This window comes from Phodopus roborovskii, unplaced genomic scaffold (genome assembly GCF_943737965.1).
Source record: "Phodopus roborovskii unplaced genomic scaffold, PHOROB, whole genome shotgun sequence".
NCBI lineage: Eukaryota > Metazoa > Chordata > Mammalia > Rodentia > Cricetidae > Phodopus > Phodopus roborovskii.
In genome coordinates, this window is record NW_026126481.1 from 598,773 (window position 1) to 625,033 (window position 26,261).

At 36.9% G+C, this 26,261-nt stretch overlaps 1 protein-coding gene across 1 annotated transcript in view; it reads right to left on the reverse strand.

Moving 5' to 3' along the window:
* The window catches only part of Vps13a (vacuolar protein sorting 13 homolog A), a 180,596-nt gene extending 156,081 nt beyond the window's left edge, over positions 1-24,515 (reverse strand). Inside the window, exons 1-6 of the mRNA XM_051194059.1 lie at positions 24,323-24,515; positions 9,103-9,146; positions 4,796-4,838; positions 2,691-2,786; positions 2,350-2,451; positions 75-184 (exon numbers count right to left, since the gene is read on the reverse strand). Coding sequence (XP_051050016.1) covers positions 75-184; positions 2,350-2,451; positions 2,691-2,786; positions 4,796-4,838; positions 9,103-9,146; positions 24,323-24,422 — 495 coding nt within the window. The 5' untranslated portion in view covers positions 24,423-24,515. The remainder of the gene's footprint in view (positions 1-74; positions 185-2,349; positions 2,452-2,690; positions 2,787-4,795; positions 4,839-9,102; positions 9,147-24,322) is intronic.
* Between the last annotated feature and the right edge of the window lie 1,746 nt (positions 24,516-26,261).

Genomic DNA, 26,261 nt, shown 5'->3' on the forward strand with positions numbered 1-26,261 from the left:
ATATTTAGTAGGCTGACCACTACAGAGCAAAAGCCAGTCATAGTAAAATACATGCATGAGGAAAAAATACTTACATCATCTTCATAACGAACATGGATATTGCAAATTTTCACTTGAAGGTTTTTTATGATTTGAGTAATTAATTTTTCTGTGAAAGTGTCCTGTTTCTCCTCTGGAGGATTTTCTAAAATTGCAAATATTTTCTTTTTTAAATTGAATGAAACACATACCCTAAAAATATCGATTTATAGTATAAATAAATTAACAGATTGCCTTGATAAAGAAAATGTAACATTTTAAATACATCACTTGGGACTTCCAAAATCTCTCATACCAAAGGATTTTCAAAAGCAACTAAATGCACAATGCTTAAGAGCAAGTTTCTTGTCTCAGAAGATCAAAGTCAACTATGCTAAGTTCATTGGTATTAAATTTTATAATCTGATTATAAGAGGAAGACAACAAGTTCATCTGCCATGAGACAGTGTCTTCTATAAATGCCAAAATACTCCAGCCATAAAATCATAGCAATATGGTTGGTTATCTAAACAAAACCTACACAATGAGAACACCAGTAAAAATGTTAACATGGACAGGGGAAACTCAGAAGGTCCTACCCCTAGATGAGCAGCTACAGACAATTAATGACTGGTAAGGAAGGGAGACTGAGTCTTTTCCAGGGACAAGCCCCATTAAAGGTTATCCAATCTCAAGGGGTCAGCCCTGAACACATGTACCTCAGAATAACACTAATTGGATTCAGCAGGTTGACTTTATCTATACACACACACACACACACACTTACACTTAATAATAATAACAACGAAGTGGTCATGAATTTAAGAGATACAAGGAACATAAGAGGTGGAGGGAGGTGTGGAAATAATGTTTAAAGTCGTTTTATACACTTATTTGAAAATTTCATACATGAACTGTGGGTTTCAGCCACGCTGAAGAAACCCAGGATAGGGTTGTCAATGAATCTTAAGAATTTAAAACCAGGATTCTGAAAGATTCGGGGATCTGAAATAGCACAGAACAGAGACAGCACAGAGACAGCAATCAATGAGCATCCTTAACAGAAGCAGGGGATGTGACAGAGTTGATTAAGACCACTGTGCTTTTCCAGAGGATCCAGATTCAATGACCAAACCCACATAGTGGCTCACAACTGTCTAATTGCAGTTGCAGATCTGATGCTTTCTTCTGACATATGCAGGGACCACACAGGCAAATGGTGCACGGACATACATACATGCAGACAAAATACTGCTATACACAAAATATAAATTTTAAAAATTTTAAGGAATTTACTTAAAATCTATACAATAAGAAGTCAAATGTGTAGAACCCCACCCTTTCCCAGCCCAGTGGCTATGAAACTATTCCTTGTTGTTCAACCTACTGAACATGAGAGTTCATCACAGGTAAAACAGACCTAACAGGCTCCAAAATCTGATAAACAGTACATAGGGGACAAGATGAGACTACATTAAAAACAGAGGTTGTAAAAGGATTCACAATGAAGTCACATCTGTATTCACTCACTAAGTAAACAACAAAGTTAAGGTTTTTAACAATTTATTTGCCAGGGTGGCACACACCTTTAATCCCAGCACTCAAGAGGCAAAGACAGGCAAATCTACATGAGTTGCAGTCCAGTCAATGATATATAGTGAGACCCTGTCTGTCTGTCTGTCTGTATCTATGTATGTATGCATGTGTGTGTCTCTCCCTCACTCTCACACACACACTTCCACTGATAATCAATGGTTATAATAATGAGCCATGTGACCTAGGTTGAACTGAGGGCAAAGGGGAGTGTAGGTTAAAGCAAATATTAACATATTAAAGAACTAATTATATTCAAGAGTAAATAATATTAAGGGGGATACAAAGGCAAAGACTAGAAAGGTAAGAAGATGTACTTGATAAACTTGCTAATATTAAAAACTGACTTTACCTCACAAGGAACTACTATTTGCCTTAAATTTCTGCAGGGTAAAATTCCTGCACACATAACAAAACACACAAACCATGTAACTTTTCAGGTAATAAGATGGTTTCCTAATTGTAACATAATCTCAGAGTCACACAGTGGATGCTTATGCCTTAAATCCCAGCACTTGGGGAGCAGAGGCAGGAAGATCTCTGAGTTCAAGATCAGCTTGGTCTACAAAGCTAGTCCCAGGACAGACAGGATTACACAAAGAAACCCTGTCTTGAAAAACATACAAAAGTAAAAAACAAAACAAAATAAAAAACCATCTTAGTGCATCTAGTGGAAATGGAAGACAATATTCTACTATAATATTTACATCCTTTATTGCCACTGTTTACTATATTTACCTTGATCAACTACTTTCTGTTTTGCTTCTTCTATTCTTTTTAGTTCCTGTTGCTTTGCTTCCATGAGTTGCTTTTCTTCTTTGACAGGATCATATTTTATTCCTACAAAAAAAACATGAAAAAAATTTCAGTTACCTTAAATTTACTCATCCTAAAAATTATCCTTGAAAATAATCAGTAATCTAAACAAAATTTACTGAAATTTAAAACAAAAAGTAATTCGATTTGAACCTTGAAGTCCTAACTTATGTTCACCAAGAGTACTTGGAATAAAAATATGTATAAAGATTTTTCTATCTAAAATTAAGAATAAATTAAATTATAAACTTTAAATTACTTACTAGAAGAAGGCACTATGAGTAAAAAGATTTCTTCCAAAACAGCTTCAACTGGTTGAGTATAAAGGTTTTTCCATGGAATTTTAAGTTTAAGAATACCTACATTAAAATAATAAAGACAAGAACATTAAACATACGTCCACCAATGTACTTTCTATAAAGTGTTAGAAGAAATCGTTGAAATATAGGTGAAACAGTGTGAAGGAACCATACAGTCCTATAAAACTGACTGTATTTCTATATAACTCATTTTAAAATGGGTACTTTTTCATTCAACAAATACATCAGGAAATATACTAGGTAGTAAAAACACAATAAAAGGAACATACAAATATTAGAGAATGACAGGAATTATGTGAAAAGTATATAAGTAACACCTTAATTAATTCTATTTGTCTAGTGAACTTTTCTAGTATCTGAAAATTAACTTAGTGCCATTTAAAAAGAAAAAACAAAAGGCAAGCTTTAAAGAAAACAAGTCTATCTACTTTTCTTGTAAGTGTGTACAAACATAAAATACTTGTTTTTATATAGGTTTGTATGATGGTGCTAGGATCAAACCTGTGATGATTAATTCTCATTGTCAATGTGACAGGATTTAGAGTCACCTATGAAACAAAGAGGTTTAACAGAAGAGGGAAGACCTATTGTAAAAGTGAACATTACTGCAGCAGGGGCTGGAGTCCCATACTGAACAACAGAGAGAGCTGACACTAGCATTCCTCTCTCCTTCCTGACTACAGGGGACAAGCCAACTCATTTTCCTGCTGCCATCCCTTCCCATCAGGATGAACTGCACCCTGAATTGGAATCTAATAAACCTTCTTTCCTTCCCTCCTCTACCTCCCTCCCTCCACTTGCTTATATTAGGCACTTTGTAATAGCAATGAGAAAAGGAACAAGTGAAACTCTCAATCCTCTTGCTATATTTTTAACTTTTTCTTGAATTGAGGACACTCTGACATACACTGAAATTTAACCATAATCAATGTAAAACTTAAGTGACTTCTGGACAATGTCTAAAAGCAACATATAAGAACATATAAGATTGTTTCACAATTTAATAAGGTTATTCCACCCAATTATGTATTCCTCAGATTATGTCATAATAAAGAAGTAAATGAAATAAATATGAAAAACTGTTACACCATGGTTACAAGTCTTTAAAAATATTACCAATTCAAACTATCAGAAACATGCAATAATTAAGATGCCAGAAGGAAAATACTTAGTGGTATTTTCTAATTCTTATGCTAAACTGTCTTTAGAGGGACAAGACAGAATTTAGATTCTAAAAATATCAAATAAAATTTTTCTATGGCATATGGTCTAGTACCAACTGTAAGTACACTATACAAAATTATAAAGACCATCATCACAATATTTTTATGTAAGCTTTGAGAATGACTTCCTCACAGCTTCAGTGACACTATATAAATTATACTATAGGAAGAGACAGAAAGGAAGAAAAATATTCAATTTAAAACACTATCATGCTCTCAATCAACCTTTATGATATTTAAATAAATGTACAACAGCACAAACCAAGATTCCAAAGAGACAGCTTTATTAAACATTTTAAATTTGTATTTAATTTGCTTCTGTTCTACCAATACATGAACTACTTTATGTTCACACTTTATTTAAATTCATACTTTAATAAATTACAAGCATGGGTAAAATAATTCAAAACAAACAAACAAACGAAAAGCACTTTATTCTCTAGAATAAAAAACATTGGACAATTTCTATAGCATAATCAAGGTCTCATTTTGGTTCCCAGATACATTATCTGGGTAACCCAAACCCTTTATGTTATGCATCTCGTACTTATCACGTAATAGCTAACAGAACTCGTCAGAAATTAATGTAGTTCCTTTAGGTCTGTCAAATGCTGCTTTGACTCTCAACTCAACTTCAGGACCTACTAAAATGAGCAATTACTGTTCAAGTAGTACATTAACCCACAATATTTTCAAGTTACACAACTAAGTTATACATTAACAAAAACATACAAATATTATATTTTAAATTAAAGCTCATGTACATTAGGAAGATCACATTACAGTGTGCCCATCAAGAACACTCCAGTGATAAGTATGGCTTACCTATGTGACCAACCTTAACTTTGAATGGTACATCCAGTTCACTCTATGAAGAAAAGAAAATTTGTAAGAAATAAATAATAATCCATATAAAGTTCAACAATATAGGTGATAACTTTCTTCCTAAATCCACTTATGGGTATTTTAATTAGCTTGCATGTTCTTTTGATCTTCCATATTCACTTAAATTTAGCGGTTTAATTACAGAAAGTTCCTCTTTTCAAAGTAAATGGTTAAGCATATACTTAATACTGAACAGAAGAGCTAAATTGACACTATTTCACAAAATTGGCACTTTACAAAATAACTTCAAAACTCTTTTTACTGATCTTTGGGAGAAAACAGTTCTTACAATAACTGGGGAACATGAGTAGTCAGTAGTAAGTATAAGAAGTTGGGTCTTTTATCATATCATATGTAAAACTCAACACAAATCAAAACTAAACAGAAAATCTTAAAACTTTATGGTTCAGAGCAGTGGTTCTCAGCCTGTGGGTCGTAACCCCTTTGTGGGTTACACCCCTTTCATAGGAGTCACCTAAAACCATTGAAAATATCACATATTTACATTATGGTTCATAATATTAAATTACAATTATAACATAGCAACAAATAATTGTATGGGGGGGGATCACCATGACACTAGGAGTTGTAATAAAGGGTTGCAGCATTAGGTAAGTTGAGAACCACTGGTTTGGAGGAAATCACAAGAATAAAAAAAAAATCTTTATGACAGATGTCATGAAAATGACAACAAAAACATAGGCAATGGAAAACTGGATGAGTTGGCTTTTATCAAATTAAAAACATTTATACATTAAAGGACACTATCACTGATTAGCCAAACATTGGAAGAGGAAAACTACTATAAAAACCAAGTAGCTAATCAAGGATCAGTATACAGAATAAATAAAGATCTCAAAAGCTTCAATCACACCAACAAACCCTAATTTTTAAAAAGCAAGCTGGAATCTGAAACTCATTAAGATCCTCAGGCCTCTGCCTCCTGAGTGCTGTGACTTGAATCATCAGCCACCAAGCCCAAGGGTTTTTTGTGTTTTTTTTTTTTTTTTTTTTTTTAATTTAAAGAGAGGTCCACAATATAGTTCTAACTGTTCTAGGAAACTCTAGGTAGCCCAGACAGGCTTCAGTCCCCAGAGTGCTGGGATCTGGGATATCAGGTTTGAACCACCCTGTTTCAGAGAGAAAAAAACAAAACATCCCCTCATTATTAAAATAGAAAGACAAAATAATCTTTTCTCAAACTGTTTTTTAAATAGGACTTCTAAGAAGACTGGGGTCAACTCCTCACAATCAAAATAGTATCTATTTGTGTTCAAGTATATTGAAAGGAAAGTTTCTTGAAGAAATGGGTGCTAGGTGAAAAGTTAGTTCTTAGCCCTCCATGAAAAATATGAAAAATTATTGTTATCTTTCACAGGCTGTACCTTTTCTAGATTATTTATCATGTTTGGTTTTTTTTCCTTCTACTTTGTTTGTAGCCACATAGAGATATTTGGAGCAAATATACCTTTACCTAGAGTGTTAAGAATACTGAGGTAAGGGCTGGAGAGATGATGCAGTAGTTAAAAGCTAAGCTCACAACCAAAAATATAAGAATGCTGAGTGAGATATATTTGTAGTTTCTAGTAGCCTCACTGTACAGGTTATTTTATCACCTTCTCTCCATAGAAGTAGTACATTTTGACTATTGGTGAATACATTCTGCATCACAAGGGAGGGAACTGGCCAAATAATGCAGAATATTCAAATGAGAACCCAATCTTGATGATGTTGGTATTTTCACCAATACCTATTAGTGCTATGATAAAATGACTATTTGACTTCACAGTGTAAGAAAGGATAAATTATTTTTATTGTGTAATGTACAGTCATTTTTAAGCCTTTATAGAGTTAACATTGTGCTAAGTCCTTTAAGATAAATATTTTTCCAGAAATTATTTCATAGCAAAAACTATGGGAAACTTTTGCATTGTGATGTGTGAGTGGATGATATATTTGAGTTACTAGGAAACCATAAAATATTCCCTAAGGAGAAAGTAGTATGTTTCACTAATGATCAACATGATCTATTTGGCTCATTCTAACTCATTTAGTGATTTAGTGTATAAATCCACATGACTCTTAAGTTTGAAAATATGTTTTATATTGTGATGTCATTATTAATGTGTAATCTTGGGGGTGAACAAGAAAAGAAAGGTTGTAGCTGAACAGGGGTGTGTTTTTACAACAACCTGACAAGAAGTCAGTTATACAGGCTAGTTTTATCAATTTGACACAAGTTAGAGTCATCTGAGAGAAGGCAACCCAAGTAGAGAAAATACCTCCTGGAGATGGGGCTGTAGGCAGTGTAGGCAGTGTAGTGACTAGTAGGGGAGGGCCCACCTATTGTGTTTAGTGCCATTCTTTAGCTGGTAGTCCTGGAGGCTATAAGAAAGTATGCTTAGTGGCCTGGTAGTGGAGGCACAGGCAGGTGGATCTCTGAGAGTTTGAGGCCAGCTGGTCTACAGAGGTAGTTCCAGAATAGCTAGAGCTATTACACTGAGAAACCCTGTCTCTAACAACCAAAAAAAGAAAAAAGAAAAAAAGAAAGTAGGTTCAATGATGAACAGAGATATGGAAGTATAATAAACCCTTTCCTCACCAAAGTTGCTTTGGGTCATGGTGTTTGAGCACAGCAATAGTAACCCTTACGAGGACACTCACAGATGAAGGGAACAGTTAGCAAAAGAAAGCATTTCACCACATAAAAGGCAAAGAGATAATCACATAATCATGATGATTTGTGTATTTATTTTCAACACATGATCAATATTGAGTTCTCTGCATATAACAAAACATCATTAGTACTTGAAAATTGGTGAGTTGCAACTAAATTTTGGTTCATACTCATTGTAAATGATTTCACATTTAATTAGCAAAATGCAGTAAAGTACCATGCTTTGTTGAAATCTACTGGAATTGAAAATAATAAATGTAAAAATAGTTGTGGAAATTGTGTATCTCATTTGTTTATAGTATAAAATTTCTTTTTTTTTTTTCTTTTTTTTAAAAAAGCTGTTCTAACTGAGTAAGGCTAAATCAATACTGAAATTGAAGATACATTTTAAATCATTGTCATGAATTTGCTTAAGTATTTGCAAGTTCTATCATTGTTGATTATGCAGAATTTTGTGGATGATTTTAAATAAATTTTATACTTCTATTTTGAAAAATAATGGCAAGCTTTGTATGATGGCTCATGTATTTAACCTCAGCACATGTAGATACAAAAGTAAGTACATGACAAGATGTTCACCATTACTAGCTAGCTATTCACAAAATAATAGTTATTTGAGAAATAACTGCTGATCAAGAAAGACAATGAGATACCACTTATCTATTAAAGTGGCAGTTAACATGTAAAACAGAAAGTAATTTTTGGGAGATGTGGGAAATATCAAAAAGTTAGAACCTGTTGGAAAGGAAACAGAGTGATTTCACAGCTCAGAGGAAGAAAAGAAAAGACAAGACAAGGCCTTGGCTCTTTCTGAAAAGGGCTAAATGTATTAGAAAGGCCAGAAATTCATTCTTAAATATATACTCAAACACTTGAAAGCAGGTCCATCAATAGATATGTGGACATCAATATCTATGACAGCTCTATTTGAAAGAGCCCAAAGACTGAAACAACCTAAATATTCATCAAAAGCCAGAGTTAAAGGCTAAATGGAAAATCAAAAATGTGGTAAATATGGAGAATGTTCTTTCATAAAAAGAAACTACACCATGGTACCTGGTATGCCATATATGACCCAAGAAAGCATTTCACTAAGTGAAACAATATGGAAGCAATGTGCAAATATGGCATGTTACCATCTGAATGAAATAAATGTATGGGGATGGAAAACAAGGTTTAGAAAAGTATTTGGTGAGTACAGTGTCAGTATACAGTGAAGAAAAATTCCCAAGGCCAGTGGAAAGCAAGAAAAGAAGTCATTGTTGAATATGGATAACATTTCTCTTGGCAATGTGATAGTTGTGGAAATAGATGCAGTAAGAATTGCAAAAAATTGTGAATATATAAACACTACCCATAAAACCATATGAAAATAAATAAAATACAAATATTTTAAATAAGAAAAAAGTACACTGTCAGTTTCTAAGAATTTAGATCTACTTTGCAAAGTTCATATTTTATGAAAATAACTTTCAAATTTTTCTCACAGGTAATTTAGGGTGGCATGTTAAATTAGGGATGAGTGTATTAATAAAATGCACTAATATAAATTTTCATAGGCAAGACCTACCAACGCATTTTCTTTAATTTCAAGATTCTTGAGGACCACAGCTCCTTTAAAAAAAAAAAAGAAAGAAAAAAGAAAACAATATATTCAACCATATTTCATTTTTAAATTAAATAACCTTTGTTTTAAATATGACAGCAGAGAAAAATAACTTTCATAACAGAAAATAGAATTTACTTTTACTAGCCTATGTTCATTCTTCTTCTGTACAGTCTAAGAAGGTCTGACAGGAGAGTCTTTGGCCCACCACCAACCTAGATGAAAAACACTCCAGATTCCATGATCCATGAAATTCAAGAGAAAATGGCAGAAAGCAATAGGAAAGGATGCCTAAGGGCCTCCTCTGTCCTCTGATTGCACTCTCCTCCCTCCCCCCCCCACACTCTTTTGGAAGGTGTGCCCTATTCTTAGTCTGGCCATTACTAAAGGCCTCTTATACTCTTAATTATAAAGGCTGTCAATAACTATCTCCCATGGATCATTTCATTGGTGTAAGAGGAACTCCAAAGGAAGCACAGTTAACTCGTCTGGTACTTTAGTAGGCTTAATATTTTATAATTGTGGTAACTGAACCTGCAAGCTATTTAGAAAACATGAGGAATGTCTGATATGCCCAAACTTAAATTTTGTTTTGTTTTTGGTTGACTAGTTTCTTTTCGAGCTAAAATAAAAATCCTATTCAGCAGAACTAAAAGTGATAAATGAGCAATCACTACAAACTGGCATTTAAGAACAACTAGGAAGCAACAATTAACATTGCTAGTTTACTTTGGATACTCTATTAAATAAAAAGATGCTAAAGAACAGAAAATAAAAAGGTTTAAGGTTCTGCCAGAACTAAATATGAATCCTGTAGAATCTGTCCTCAATCCCTACTAACTTGTGTCTGCCCAACACTAACCATGCCTTCTCCAATTTCTTTATCTGTTCTTCTATTCTCTAGTAATTCCATAGTGAAGCAAAATTCTTTGTTCAAGGAAAAGATGAAGGGCTTTAAAGATAAAACCTATAGGGAAGTGGTCCTGTACTGTCTATACTCCCTGGACAAAAACTTGAGTTGAAGACCTCATAAGGTTTCTGAATTGTATCAGGACCTCTCTGTTCTACTAAATAAGTTCTCTGCCAGCCCACTGACAAAAACAAAAAAACAGAATTTTCTGACTTTCATAAAAAAAATTTCTATTTGTAAGCATGTCTCCCCCTATTGTTTAGTTCTTAAAGCAGGAAAAGATACTGCCCTACCTCTGCATATCTGCCTTTACCTTCTGAACTTTTGGCTCCTTAAGCTTTACTCATGATTAGGCTAGGCTTCCTGTCTTCAAAATATACAGTTTCTAAGAGTACACTCTGATTTAATAAATTATATGTCATTGTGCCTGCTTGATTTAGCTGCTAGCTTAGTTTCTTTGGATTATTTGATATTCTTAAGATCATAACATAAAAGTTTCTATTTTAAGATGAAGAACCCCAACAAGAGTTTTAGCCTGACCAAATTAATCAGCTATGATAGGTAACATTATCAACTTGAAGAACTGGACATGCTTATGTGGGGAGGGAGGCTGTCTCAAATACAGCAACTACTGTGGAAAGATCCACCTTCATTCATTGTTGGTGGGACCACTCCCTGAACAGAAGGAGAAGCAAGCTGAGGATTAGCTCACATTTTAAGCACTGCTCTCCTGACTGCAATATCACCAGCTTCCTCAAGCTCCTGCCATTGTGATTTCCCTGCTACAGCAGGCTAAAATCTCGAACTCTGAGCAAATAAACCTTTCTCCTTTAAGGTGCTTTTTTTTTTTTTTTCCCCCAGAGTATTTTATCACAGCAACAGGGACAGAGATTAAGGTAGCAAAAGATCTTATTTCATTCAATTACACATTTAGACACTTTTAAAATTATTTTTCTTTGTTTTATGATTATGTTTTATGGTTTTAACATAAAGGTTATACCACCTTGGTTTACCAGTATATGTTCCTATGTAGTCATCTTCAGATAAAAACTATGTGATACATTTACATAATAAAGCCCCACTCACTCCCAAGAATGATTTGATTCAAATTGGCTTATAAGTACTGGTGTAAAACCTTAGTAAAAAATTCTTTCCAGTTCACATTATAACAGAAATGCTAGGGGAAAGTCCCAGCTCCAATAATCCAAAGCCAGCCTTGGTCATCTCTCCCAATATGCTGATTAAAAAGATAAACAATGGTAAGGGACAAAGAGAAATTTGATCAATATGGCCACATTGAGAGGGGCAAATAAATGGGTTGTATCTTCAGGTGGACTGTAAACCTTTATGTAAATTTTTTTAGAAACTGGGACAAAAGACAAGAGTTATACATAATTAAGCAGCCTTAGACAAGATTTTTGTCTCAAGCATTATGTTCTGGTTATACACTTATATAACCTTGTAGCTTAAAATGACAATCAGGTCCTGGAAGGTACAGACTTGTCCTGATGAACAAGTCCCCTCATATAGAGAAGCTTTGCTATTACTGAAACACATGATGACTGCAGGTTTAGGACCATGATTTTTTCCATCCCTGCTAAGTTGAAAGGAGATGAAATAGATAGGATAAACATCCTCCTTAAGAGATGCCCATGCAAAGTAAAGTGAGAATCTGACCCAAAACTAAAGAGACATGGAGTAAAGACAGAGGATTCAGGCTCTGATACAGCTTTTGGTTGCCTTGTAGGTCCAAGGAAGAAGTTGATGCCTTTTAGAAAAGGCATTTTTTTAAGTATCTGTTATAATAGGACTTTAACAAATCTAATGATTAGTTAATTCTGATTTTTAGATAAATATTACCAGGACTAATATGTTTTGCCTATTTCCAGCCACAGTTTCTTGAGGTTTTTAGTTATTTTATTTTTTTAAATACACATCTAAATTCAAAAATTTTCACAAAGAAACTAAAAATAAACCAACAAGGATAAAAAGACATAGAAAAAAATAGAGATATGGAATGCTTTTGGTAAAAGAGGTAAAAGAAAAAGAAATGCTTTTAGATGAGAAAGAACTTTGTATGAGAAAAGGAGTCTTTATAGTAAACGATTTTTTCCAAAAAGGAAAAAGGAAGCTAGTCTGTAAACCCCAGTATACCTTTAATTCCAGCACTTAGGAACCTGAGACATGAGGATCAGGACTTCAAGATCATCCTTATCCACCCAGAATTCTAAGAATTAGAGGTTAGCCTAGGCCACATGAGACTCTGCCTCAAAAAAGGGGGGGGGGAGTCTGATGAAAAGACTCAACAGGTAAAAGAACTTAACCTGATTTTGACCCTCAGGAAGGAGAGAACTAACTCCCCAAAGTTGTCCTCCGACCTCTATATCCACACCCTCGATATGTACATTAACTACACTTAAACACACAATAATAAATAAATAAAAACTGAAGAAAAAAGCAGAAAGGTGAGGGCCAAACTAGAAAGCTAGAAATATGTCAGTCATCTTAAGGTTTGTGGAAGCTAAAACTTAAAGATGGCATGGGTATGATTAATTTTACTGTAATTTAAAATTCCTTTAAGTTAAATACAATACTAATAAAACCAAAGCCTAACTTCTTACAACACTGTGATTTTACATTTGCAGAACAATTTGCTTAGAAAATATGGTCTTCATTATTTAATACTATTATAAATTGGCCATTTAAAACCCAATGATTACATTTTATCCAAGTGCCAGGACATAAAAATACAAATAATTTTTTAACAATGAAACAAAAGCAAATGATATTTCCCTCTGGTACTGGGAATTGAGCCTATGGCCACACAAGTGCTCTGCCACGAAGCATCAGTGACTTCTGATTTAGAAGACAACAGTCTTACCATATCCCTTACCACATGCATGCTTCTAAAGTGCATGAAATAAAAATTAAGTCCCATAAGAACTCTAATTTCTTAAATACCAAGCAAATTCATTTCACCTGTAAGGGGACTGCACAACACAATCACAGCAAAGAAAAAGCATTCCCAATGTGAAAATAAGGAGGTCCATATATTTTCCAATCATAGAAAATTACAGTGCTTGACCATCTAAAAACAGAACCACCTTGTAAATTTACAGAATCACAGGAAAATACTAAAATTTTAATTTGATAAAGTCAGTAGACAACACTCTCCTCATGCTTCCATTCATTAAAAACTGACAAATAGCCAAGGGACAGTCTGGTTTACATTGCAAAGACAGTGATACCCTATCTCAAAAAAAAAAAAAAAAATACAACAAAAATACAACCTGTACAAAATCTGTACTAAAATATCTTTAATTGTTAACCACTTTACAGCAGCCATCTTGAGACAATACAGTCAAGGTAGACTCTCTCTTCACAGTTTCTCCGGCTTTACCTCTTCCTATGGGAGCGTCCCTTTTCTTAGGATTTACCTCAGATTCAACATCAAGAAGTGTATCCAAATAAACTGTCTTTCAGAATGAAACATTTAATGTATTTAATGTCAGTGTAAACTGCTCTCTAGGATGTTCTCATATCCTTTTTAAATGGTCTTTTTTTTTATTTTATGTACACTGGTGTTTTGCCTCCATGTATGTATATTGATACATTGTTTATGATCTAATAAAGACACTGGAGAGCAAAATGCATAGCTAACCACATAGAGCCAGGAGGTGGTGGTACACTCCTTTATTCCCAGGACTCAGGAGACAGGCAGACCATGGATCTCCATAAATTCAAGGCCACAGTGAGCTAGCTACACAAAGTTGATCTAGTCTAAAACAAACAGCTCAAACAAAGGTGATCTCAGCACTTGGGATCACATACCTTTAATCACAGTGCTAGGGAGGTGGAGACAGGAGTGATACCCTAGGTGGAGAGAAGAATATAAGGTGGGAGGAGACAGGAACTCAGAGGAATTGGAGTCTGAGGCTTGGTAGAGACAGCACTGCACTCGAGATTCCTGGAGACAGGATCACCTATTTTAGTCTGAGGTAGTGGCCGGCTGCTTTTCTGATTTTCAGATTGAACCCCAATATCTGTTTCTGGGTCTTTATTATTTGTGTTACATATATATTTAATATACACACATATATAATCTGTGTAAGGGTGTTACAGACAGTTGTGAACTTAATCACAGACAGTTGTGAACTTAACTTCAATCCTTGTAAGAGCAGTCAGTGCTCCTAACCAGCTGAGCCATCTCTCCCACCCTGTTTTCATATTTTTAAATTGTAAGTTCATGCTGAACTCAGCACCTGTGATTGCTCCATGGACATGAATTGCATTCTTCACTTTAATGGTTATAATTTTATTAACTCAATGTCATCAAAAATCTCATGATTTTCATCCTAATAATATAATCTCCCTTCTGTCATGATTATACAGAATCCAACAACCAAAGACAACCAGGAAGGAATAAGAATGACTGGAAACACCTACTCCAACAAATACAAATAAATTTTAATATTAAACTATACCCTCACCTACTGGGTTCATATCTTTCCTTGTGAGTCTTTTCTTTGGCTTGGCATGGGGAAAACTCTATTGAAAAAAAGGGGCCATGCCTACTAAATTACATAATAGTAGAATTCATTTTAATGGACGAATGCTTTAAAATGTTTGCAAAATCTGGCCTATTGAATAAAATTTTCATGGTACCTACAGTCTTCAATCTCCTACACTAGTGGTTATGGACAAATGGCACATAAAAAATTACTGTAATTGTTAGAGTAAAGATTTCAGGTTCCTTAACTGAAGCTCTTCTTACTAATCCTTCTAAATAAAAGATCTATCCCACTTATAAAGTATGTATATCCTTTGAAACTAGACAAAGGGACTGGGGAAATGTCTCAATGGGGAAAGTACTTTCTGAACAACTATGAGGACTGTAGTTTGGTTCCCTAGAACCCATGAAAAAAACAGGCAGGCTGAACAGTCACCTGGAATACCAGCACTTAGGAGACAGGATCCACAGAGCTAACTGATCTGTTATACTAACCAGAATCAGCAATCTCCAATCTCAATCAGAGATTCTAGTCCAGTAACAATCAATAAAGCATCAACTTCTGCCTTCCACGTACAGCCACATACACATGTTACACATGTCTGCCCACACAGAAGAAGAAAACACACACGGGGGGGGGGGGGGGGATTGCTACATATATATATACATATATATATATATATATGTATATATATATATATGTATTTGTCAAGAGGTTCCTCTGGGCTGATCTTGGCTTTGAACTCACCGAAATCCACCTGCTTCTGCCTTCCAAGTGCTGGGATTAAAAGTGCATATAAGCCATAGCTATCAAGGCTATATTAGCAAAGAATTGAGGAAGTCATCTTTGCTAAGGGAAAAAAACCTGCACATGATTCCTTAAACATGATTCTTAAAAACCAGCATTGGTTACAAAGTCTATCCACAGTAAGCTACAGAGACCAAGAAGAAAACAAATGGGAGGCAACCATGCAATTTCATTAACTGGAAAAGATGCTGCATCAGAAATTCCATTCAGCCTGGATGGAAAGGAACGTATTAGGTTTTTCCAACAACCTTCTGTTAGATTTTTATTTCTCACCTCAAGGTTGTACCCACTCCTGTGCATAAATGCACACAAATTTCAAAAAAAAAAAAAAAAAAAAAAAAAGCTGGATAATGCTCATCTTCACTATGTTGACAATCTAGTACTACACTCAAGTAACTAAGTTCAAAACCCCTCTCACAACACTTATACCCTCACTATTTTATATTTCTTAACTCCTTTTATATTTAGATTTTTTAAATGAGGTATTTGGATATATTTTCCTAAATTATAGATATAATATTCTTATTTTCAGTTAAACTACAAGAAGCTTTACCCTATCAATAATCTCAATCATGTTTTTGTTCTGACAGATGTCTTACCCAGTCCTACTTCACTTGAATGCAATCTTGGTGTTTAAAGATATCCCAATTATTCACTACTACCACAAAAGGATTCTGTATGTTCAGTGTAATTTGAGTTTTAAATCCAGTTTTCAGATTGACTTTAAGATTTTAAATCTTTCAAAAGAAATTATAATGTGGGAAAGAGTTACCTCTAAATCCAAACTACTACAGCCAAAGAAATATATAATTTCTTCCTACTAAGAAAAAGGGAAGAATATTAACAACACATAATAACTGGATTATGGCATTGCCTCAATTATTAAAATGTTACAATACAATAAATTAAAGGTTCTGTGAAGCATGTATCCTATCTAGATCGCATAGTAACTACATGAAATCATATTGGGATTTTGGGTTGATCCTTTTTATCCAAAAATAGTCCCCAATGGAAATAGTATTCATGGGCCAAAACGGTCAGAAACTAGACCCCAATCAATCTTCCCTGTATGCATCAATACTGATCTAAAAATTTCTTAACAAGCTAAATTTGCTAAAAGTCAAAACAAAGATATACTTTTCAAAGGATCACAGTTCAAAAACTGAACAAATAGAGAAACTAAGGAACTTTTAACCCAAGAGACTATACCTTATGAGCCCCATGTGTCCCAATTTGATGAGTCTTATGGGCATGGTACAATTAGCCAGAGTAAAAAAATAATAGTTATAAATAGGAAGTTCATGGATATTATTATACAAAATGATTCCTAACAGACTCCCATTTCCCTATCAGTAAAATAAGAACTATGATTTCATTATGCTCAAAAAATTTTGTGTAATCCTGATTTCCTAAAAGTCTAGCCTTTTGTTTCCACTCCTGTTGTTATTTGGTGTACGGAGGAAAGTCAATTTTCCTGGGGGGGGAAAAAAAAAACCTGAAATGACAATGTATTATTAGTATCTGGTTTCTTCTACAATTTAATAATATCATTATTTCTCCAAACTAGAATCTGGTAAAATACCAAAATAATAAGATGAAATTGTTAGTCACAAATAGCAATCATAATCATTTGAACAATAAAAATATTTCCTAAGTTAGAATCACATGAGGTTGACTATGAAATGAAATTGTCCAAAAGAATGACTAAAATTAAAACAACAAATTATTTCAAATACTTAAAACATCAAACATTTCATAATATGTAAATAGCAATACATACAGAAAAAGAAACATGCAGCCTAATAAAAGGTGTATGACTTTTGGTTACCTAAACTACCTACTTTTCTTTAGGTCATACTAAAGATTGACTTTAGGTGTAATACTCCTATATGTCCACATACATGCTATTTCAAACATAAAGAATAAAAAAAAATCAGACACAGGTCATAATTCCTAGTAATGTTACTATGACCCTGGGGGCCTGTTCCATTAAGGTCAAGAGCCTTTCCCTGTCCTGAAGACAGCTTTCCTGCCTCCTCAGTGTAATCTTTACCATATGCTAGGAATGGGCATTCCAATTGCTGGAAACAGCCTTCACATGCACAAGAGCCCAGAGACAACATGTAGCCCACAAGCAGAACTGTAAACCTGAATGCGTGCCTCAAAAATGTCTCACATCAGCACTAAATTCAAGATTTTGCAAGGGAAACTGAGGCATCCCAACTCTGAATGATAGACAGCTAGAATTTGCAGGTTAGCAGCTAAATTATCTTAATTGTCATTCATTGCTAACCTCTGTCTGACCTAAGATCCTTTCATCACCAATTACAATCTTTGGAGTGAGTTTATGGATCACTACTGAGAATGTCATCAGATAAAACCTAGAATCTCTAACAGAAGGTTCTCCTCCTCTAGAATCCCTCCCACTCAGGGAGTTTTCCTCCCTTTCCTTTAATATATCAACTTTTGCTCTGCTTAAAACTAAAGTAAAATAAAATCTGTAGCAGAACTGTTCACACTCTGCTGTTACCTGTCTGCCTGACACCCTTACCTCTCAACTATAAATGCCTTCATTTATGACTCCTTTTGTTCCGGAACCATAAAAATTCACATGACAGCATCCACAATGAACAACACATTAAGGCAACCAGAATCTATGTTCTTAAGGTCATGGTCACTCATATTTGGCTCAGAATAATCTCTCATATTTCCTTTTGAAGTAAGAAATGTGGTTACATGATGTTAGACTTGGGTGAACTCATTTCTTTAGTCTGTCACTGTCATTGGTACCATATTTAGATTGAGTAAGCATTTTTTTGTCATCTCCCAAGGAAAATTATATAACACATTTCTTAATGTGCACTGCCTGACAACACTGTCAAAATAACATGAGTCAAAACTGACAGAAGTACAATTGGAAAAAGGCAAATCCACTATTACCCGCAGAGATCTAGATAACTAGTATCAGCTATACACATATTTAGGGAGCAAAATACAGACACAATTGAATTGAACAGCATTCCAACACTGGATCTAACTGACATTTATGGAGCATTTCATCCGATAGCAGACTACAGATTCTTCTGGAGCACATTGACAAGATTTACTCAAGCCTATAAAACAAATCAATATCTGAACAAGTTTTTTAAAAAAAAATAGAAATTACACTAAAATCACAATCTGAACTAAAATCAGTCTAATGGAAGAAAGCTGGAGGAGGTTGCGGGGGATTACAAAACATTTCAGAGTTCTAGTTCTGAATACTGCTAGGTTGACAAAGTCATAAAAGGAATCACTGAATATTTTCAACCATAGGAAAAAAGAACTTATCAAAAAATAAAGTACAGTAAAAGTAAACTTTAAGAGAGAAAACTTTAGCACTGAATGAACACATTAGAAAACTTTCACTTTAGCCCAGGCATAGTGGTATACCTTTAATCCCACCACTTGGGAAGGAGAGGTGGGCACATCTTTGTGTGTTTGAGACCACCTTGATCTACATAGCAGGTCTAACAAACAGAAAGGGGGGGTTGCATTCAAATTTACTCTATGAGGCCAGCATTACCCTATGACCAAAAGCAGATAAGTACTTTACAAGACAAACAGGAGACTAAAACCTTTCATGAACAGATGCAAAGATTCTCAACAAAATATCAGTAAAATGAATATAAAAATACCACAATGAAGTGTAACTTATACCATAAATACAAGTCTAACTCAACATGTGGAATATGTAGTGTGAAGTTGTACTCTTGTGACCCCCAAATAACTTATACAAGGAGGCTTTTCTTAGTTATGAATGCCTGACCTTAGCTTGGCTTGTTTCTTGCCAGCTTCTCTTAACATAAATCATCCCAACTAGCTTTTGTGTCTGGGCTTATTCCTTTTCTTACTTCTGTAATCTTACTTTCTCTTACTCTGTGGCTGGCTGGCTGGGTGGCTGGCCCCTAACATCTTCCTCTCCTTGATTCTCTGGTTGCTTCTCTTCATTTCTCCTTCTATTTATACTCTCTGCCTGCTAGCCCCGCCTATCCTTGCTCCTGCCTTGCTACTGGCCACTCAGCTCTTTTCTTAGACAATCAGGTGTTTTAGACAGGCACAGTAACACAGCTTCACAAAGTTAAATAAATGCAGCATAAACAAAAATAACACACCTTAAAATAACATTCTACCACAGGAAAATAATGTACATAATAATATCAACAAGCTAAAGAAGAAATCCTGTAATCATAACAATCTGTTAAAATCCAACACATATTCTTGAAAGAGAAAAAACATTAGAAAGTAAGTACAAAAGAAGTTAGATATTATGGTGCACACCTATAATCCACCCCCTTAAGAGGCTGAAGCAGGAGGACGGTTGTGAATTCAAGGTTGGCCAAGCTATAAAGATAGTTTGAGACTGGCCTATGCAACATAGTAAAAACCTGTCTCAATAAAATAAAATATATGTGTGTATGACTTGTTTTTAAGAAGCTAAATAGTAACTGCCTCATTGGGATATGGGAATTTGGGGGGAAGAGTTAGAAGAGATTTTTTTTCTTGTTAACAATCATGTTCTATTTCTTGTGGTTCTATTTTGTCTATGATCTAACAAATAAAGCTTGCCTCAAGATCAGAATTTAAAAGTAGCCACTGCCAGAGAGGCCAGGCAGTGCTGGCACACACCTTTAATCTCAGCAGCCACACTAGTTAGGCATAGAAGCTGGGCATGTGCTTTTTAATCCTAGCACTAAAGAGGAATATAAGGCAGGTGGAGACAGGAGTACACTGCATTCAGTCTTCAGTCACACTGAAGGAAAAGAGGATTACTCCAGCCTTGAGAGATGAAAAGAACCCCCTAGTGGTTGGCTGCTTTGCTTTTCTGATCTTCGGTTTGAACCCCAGTATCTGTCTCCAGGTTTTATTATTCATGCTATAATTTCTTGATCAAGTTTGAGTTATGGTGGAGTCAATGTGGAGATAAAAGATTAGTGGTAACTAGCCAGTACTTGCTCCTTTCTCCATATCACTTCACAAGATATATCAAAACAACTGAAAAACAGTGATTTATCATAATGAGTGGATGTAGGAGAATGATGACGTTCACAGTAAGCAAAAAGAAAAAACTCAAGATTTTTGATAGAGCAAGGAAAAGTAAGAGACAGAATGTGAGGGAAGAATAAGGGTGAGAACCCCAGCATGGGTCATCTGGCACCTAACATTAATACTGCCTGAACAAACAAAAATAATTTGGATCTACATAGTAAAGTGGGTCTAGAGAAGTTCTCTGAACTTCCCAGCATATTCTCACAACACTTAACAGGGAGCCAGCCATCTTGTGTGAGATGGCCCGAACAGTTTCAAAAAACAAAGGTAGATATAGCCTAAGTAACAAAAAAGGTTTGCCTGCGGCCTCAAGAAACAAGTACAAGGACAGCTGTACACCCATCTGCAACCACACACCCCCCACACACACACAAATGGGCAAATGATTCTAACAGACACTTCTTTTAAAAAGAGTAGAAGGCAAATAATACAATAAAAAATGTTCAACAGATTTAGCTATTGTGAAATGCAAATAAAAATTATACTGGAATTCAACCAGAATGGCTGTTATTCAAACAAACAAATAGAAACTGCTGCCCTGGCTATATTTGAAACTTGCTCTCAAAACAAACAAAAATAAATTCTGGTGATGAGATTAAAAAAAGGACCTTTATACATTACTTGTCGGAATGTCTATTACGACAGACTCTAAGGAAAGCAGTGTATTATTTTCTTAAAAACACAAAACAAATTATCATATGATCCAGCTATACAATAAATATATTCAAAACAAAGGAGTCAGATATGAGAAGGTCCTAAGCAATCATGTTTATTGTTATATTACTCACAAAAGTCCAAGTATGAAACCAGCCTACATATCCATCAATAGATGAGTTAAAGGAAAATAGGATATACATATAAATATGAATGAAGAATGTAATTGTGAATCATGTTACTTGCAAGAAAATGGATAGAACTAGAGAACTTCATAAGGCTGAGTAAGACCCTGAGAGGCAAGTATGACATATGCTATTCTCTCAAAGGTAGAAACTGAAAAACACAAAACCAAGACCTGAGAATAGCAGAGGGACTATTAGCAAAGGAGAAGGAAGAATATACAAGAACAGTGGTTATGAGAGAGAAAAGAGATAGATATGAGTGTATAGAAATGTCACAGTAGATCCCATTCTTTTATACAATTAATTAATACGTATTACGTTATAATTTAAAATGCTATGAAAACATCTTAGAACATATATGTAATGATAAATTTTAAGAGCTTAAGAATTATTTGTTGGTTCCTTGTGTAATATAAATGATAATACCAAAACAGAAGCCACCCTTACTGTACAGTGTCCTTTTACAATGCAGGTAGTTGGGGGGCTGGAGACCTAGCTCAGAGGTTAGGATCAGTTGTTGATCTTGCAGAGGAACCAGGAATTCCCAGAACCACATGGGGGTTCACAACTGTAACTCCAATTCCAGTAGATCTGTTATCTTCTTTGCCTTCTCTGGGCATCAGGCATGCACATGGTACACATACATACATGCAGACAAAACACTCATACACAAAATTAATACTCTAGAGAAAATAAAAATTAATTAAAACGAATGTTTAAATGCAGGTAGTTCTTATCACAGACTCTATAGTTATTTGTTCAAAAATAAAGAAACAGAAAAGCAGTGTCTAACTCCAAATAATTTATAATTGCTGAGAGGAGGGTTAAAACTGTGTACTCTATGGAACATCTAGGCTGATTCTAACACAGCATGAACTTGACAGAAATAAGCAAAATGCTAAATTTCCAAAGACTAACACAAGTCTAAGAAATAAAATAATTCCTAACTAAATGATACATGGGAAAGGTGAAGAAATATAAATGAGTATATTAAAAACTACAGCAACATCAAAATCTGCCAAGAATCAGTCTAAGAATGAAGTCCAATTCCTTTTTTCCCCTTATACAAAATAGATGGTTCTTACACAGTCTACTTACCTTAGTTGATCCAGTATTAAGGCACTCCTTTCCTACTCTGAAGTAAATGTTTGGACACTTCTCATTTCTTATATTACAATGTTTCTGTGAGAAGATAGGTTCTGGCCTCCAAGGAACCATTTCAGAAACAATATCAAAGCAATGCTTAGTGCAGCCTCAAAATTAATTAGTAGCATCATGTTAATAGTGAAATTAGCTGGATTACACAGAAACCATATTTATACCATTAATGGGCCCTTCTGACATTAGAACATAAAAATATTAAGCCCATCTGTCATAGTTAGGGTTTCTATTGCTGTGATAAAACACCATACATATCCAAAAGCAGGAAGAAATGTTTTTTTTGTTTGTTTGTTTGGTTTGGTTTGGTTTATACTTCCATATCACTGTTTATCATCAAAGAAAGTCAGGACAGAAAAACAGGGCAGGAATCTGATGCTGAGGCCACTGGCTTCCTCCATGGGGCTTGCTCAGCCTGCATTATATAGCACCCAGGACCACTAGCCCAGGGACAGCACCACCCACAATGGGCTGGGCTCTACCTCGTCAATAACTAATTTTTAAAATGCCATACAGCTGGGGTTTTTTGTTTATTTGTTTGTTTTTTCCTCTCGAAACACGGTTTCTCTGTGTAGCCCTGGCTGTCCTAGAACCTACTCTGTAGAACAGGCTGGCCTTAGAACTCAAAGAGAATCTGCCTATTTCTGTTATGCCTCTCTGCCTCCAGTGCTGGGATTAAAGACATGTGCCACCACCTCCAGATTTATAAAGTTGGATCTTCTGGAGAAGCTTTCTTAATTAAGGTTCCCTCCTTTCAGATAACGATAGCTTATGTCAACTTGACATAAAACTGACCAGCTCGCCACCATCCTAACTCCATTTAACTCCTAACTCCTAACACATTTACCAATGGGCGTTTATTTGTTTCAAACAACCAAATAATAAACAAATAAAATTCCCATTGATAGAAGGTAACTAGCTACAAAAGGGTGTGTTCGTTTAATAAAACTAAAACTCTTGGTTACCTTATAACAAAAATGACAACACTCAACATAAACGAGTATTTCTACAAAGCTGGAAGTACATGCATACCCAAGACAGCACACACTATTTACACAAATAATTAGCCCTAATTTTAACCTGGAACATTCATTTAAAGAATTACTAGTAGCTATGTGAAATAAACAAGAGCCTAATATTAAACAGATGGAAGGAAGCACTAAAAATAAGAAACTGAGTAAGGTAAATCATTGCAGGAAAGTGATAGATGCAGCCCTTTCCATCTAAGCAACAGAACGCTCATCATCTTCACATTGGCTGAGATACTGAACTCCCATCTAGATTTTTGACAGTCTGTTCTCCTGAATTTTCTTTTCCTTTTTCTTTCTTTTCTTCCCCCCCCCCCCTTTCCTTTTAACTCAGTCTTTCACTTGGGCCCACAAACACCCACATTCCCACCTGGCTGAGACTTGAACAGAGAAAGCAACAACTCCTAGTCTTACTCTGAAAGGTGATTTCCTTGTCTCACCCCCTGTTATCAGACTACCGCGGCTAAGCAACCTCAAGTGGCCGGAACTCGCCCAGAAAGCACGCCTAGTGCGGTCGGGAAGGGACGAAGGGAGTGGAGTCTTCGCGGACAGCTCCTGGCCTTCACGCCGCGGGCTCGCCGGAGCCTGCGTTACAGCCCCGGGGGAAACTGACAGGGATGGCTCCCTCGCCCGGCCCGGCAGAGGCCAGAGGTCACCGGCACCTGACCACACCGGGACGGGAGGCTGAAGCCGCGCTGCCCGCCCGGGAACCGCCGCCCCGCTTTATATAACTTGAAGGGCGAGGCGGGCAGCTGCCGGTGGTGGCGCCGGGCTGGTCAAGGACCGAAGCCACGAGAAGCCACGCCGCCATCTCCCGCGACACAGGGACTGCGACCCCGTTACCTTTCCAAATGCCCAGAGAGAGCTGAGACTCGTCCAGGTTCACCACATAGTCCCCCAGGAACCGGTTCAACACGTCCACGACCACCGACTCGAAGACCATTTTCCTCAGCCGCGCAGGGCTCCGCGGCAGTGCCCACGCCGCTCGTCCCTCGAGACAGCTCAGCTAACCGGCTCCCGGCCGGCTCCAGCTGCGGCGCCGGTGCTGCCGGGTCACTCAGCCTGACCGCGAGCCCCACACAGGGAAGGCGGCAGCCGCTCGCCCCGCGCGTGCGCAGCTCAAACTGCGCGTGGGGGCGTGGCCGACGCGGAAGAGGAGGCGCGGCCCGGAGGGAGAGAGGAAGAGGGAGGGAAGGAGAGAGGGCGGGACCACGGCTGCGTAGCCGCGGGCCGCGCCGGCCTCACCGGCCGAACGCCGCTCCTCTCTCGCCGTCCCCGCCTTCTACCCGTCGCTTAGCAACGGGACACCAGTCGAGAGCGGCGAGATTTTGAGACCCCGCCCCCGGAATGGCCTCGGGACTGCCTCTGGCGTGCTCGCGCCGGTGGCGGGGCGTGGTGCTAACCGACGGGAACGCCCTTTCCGCAGGAGAAAACCGCGGTGGTGGGAGCTACCGGCTGCAGCGTGTGGGGAGTTCCCTGGGGTAGTTTCCCAGGGCGCTTTCCCCCATCATTATCGGTTGTGAGGTTCGGCTGGGATGCCTGGGGCTGCTCCTACAGTTCTCCCAGCTTCTGACAAGGATGCTAACTGGCCCTTCAGGTGCCTTCTCACTTCCCCAACTGCGAATCTGCCAAAGCCCGGTGAAGGAGAGTAAAGTTAGAAGAAACTCCACGTCCCTAACATGTGGAAGCAGCCGATCATTTCAAAGAGTAGCACATTTGAGAGCCAGTCCAGAGACAACAGAGAACCTGCCAGGAAATACGGGAGAGACTAGACCCCTCTGAGTGGCCAACCTAAAACAAGTAGAGCGTTCTCCGCTCCACTCCTGGGCTTATAGACAGTCTCAAAGGCTGGTGTGCGACTTAGAGAGCTGACGTTGATCCTCTAAGGATTTCAGAGGCAGGAGTACTCTATAAACTTTTTTCCTCTTTGCATGGCAAATTCTAACTTACTTACATTTTGTGCAGTCACCAGGTTTTTCAATTTTTTTAGGCTTGCAAGAAAATGCCTAGCAGAAATGGTGTAATATTTATAGCTTTTAAAGTATGTATTAGCATACAGTGTGCAGAAATGGGCTTCATTATAACATCTTAGTACATGTGTATATTTTTGTCGTATTCATCGCCCGTCACCTTTTTTTCCCTTCTACTGATCTCCTTCCTCATCCAAAATAGGCCCCTTTTGTTTTCATGATTTTTTTAAATTGAGATTCTAAAGGTATAGATTTTTACTTCACACAATTTTGAATTTATGTGTATATGTGTGTGTATGTCTGTGTGCCACATGCATGCCTGGTGCCCTCAGAAATAACTCTGGTTCTGGAGTTACACGTGCTTGCATACCTCCACATTGGTGCTGTCCATATCCTATCTTCTCCCTCTTCCTCTCCCTGGGTCCTGGGCAACCTGGCACTGTTCCTGCTCCCAACTCCTTTCCTTCTCCTGCCCCAATGGTTTCTCCTCAGCACCCACCTGTCACTTCATGCCAGCCCTCTCCTTGTCTTGTGCCTTCTCCTTGGGGGACCTTTCCTGGTAGCTGGGTCTCTAATCGTCATTGCTCTTCTCAGGGCTACCTTCACTAGCCCCAGGATCCATCTTTTGACAGGTGATCGATCCCTCCTCACTGATAGTTCAAAGGCTGTCAAAGGTAGCACAGGCATCTGCGCATGCATTAGCTGGCTGCTGGCTGCATAAGGACGCCACAAACACACCTCATGTGGAACTGAGGCCACAGCTCCATGCCTCCAGTTTCAACAGCCCCAACTGCTCCCATTCCCTTTATAAG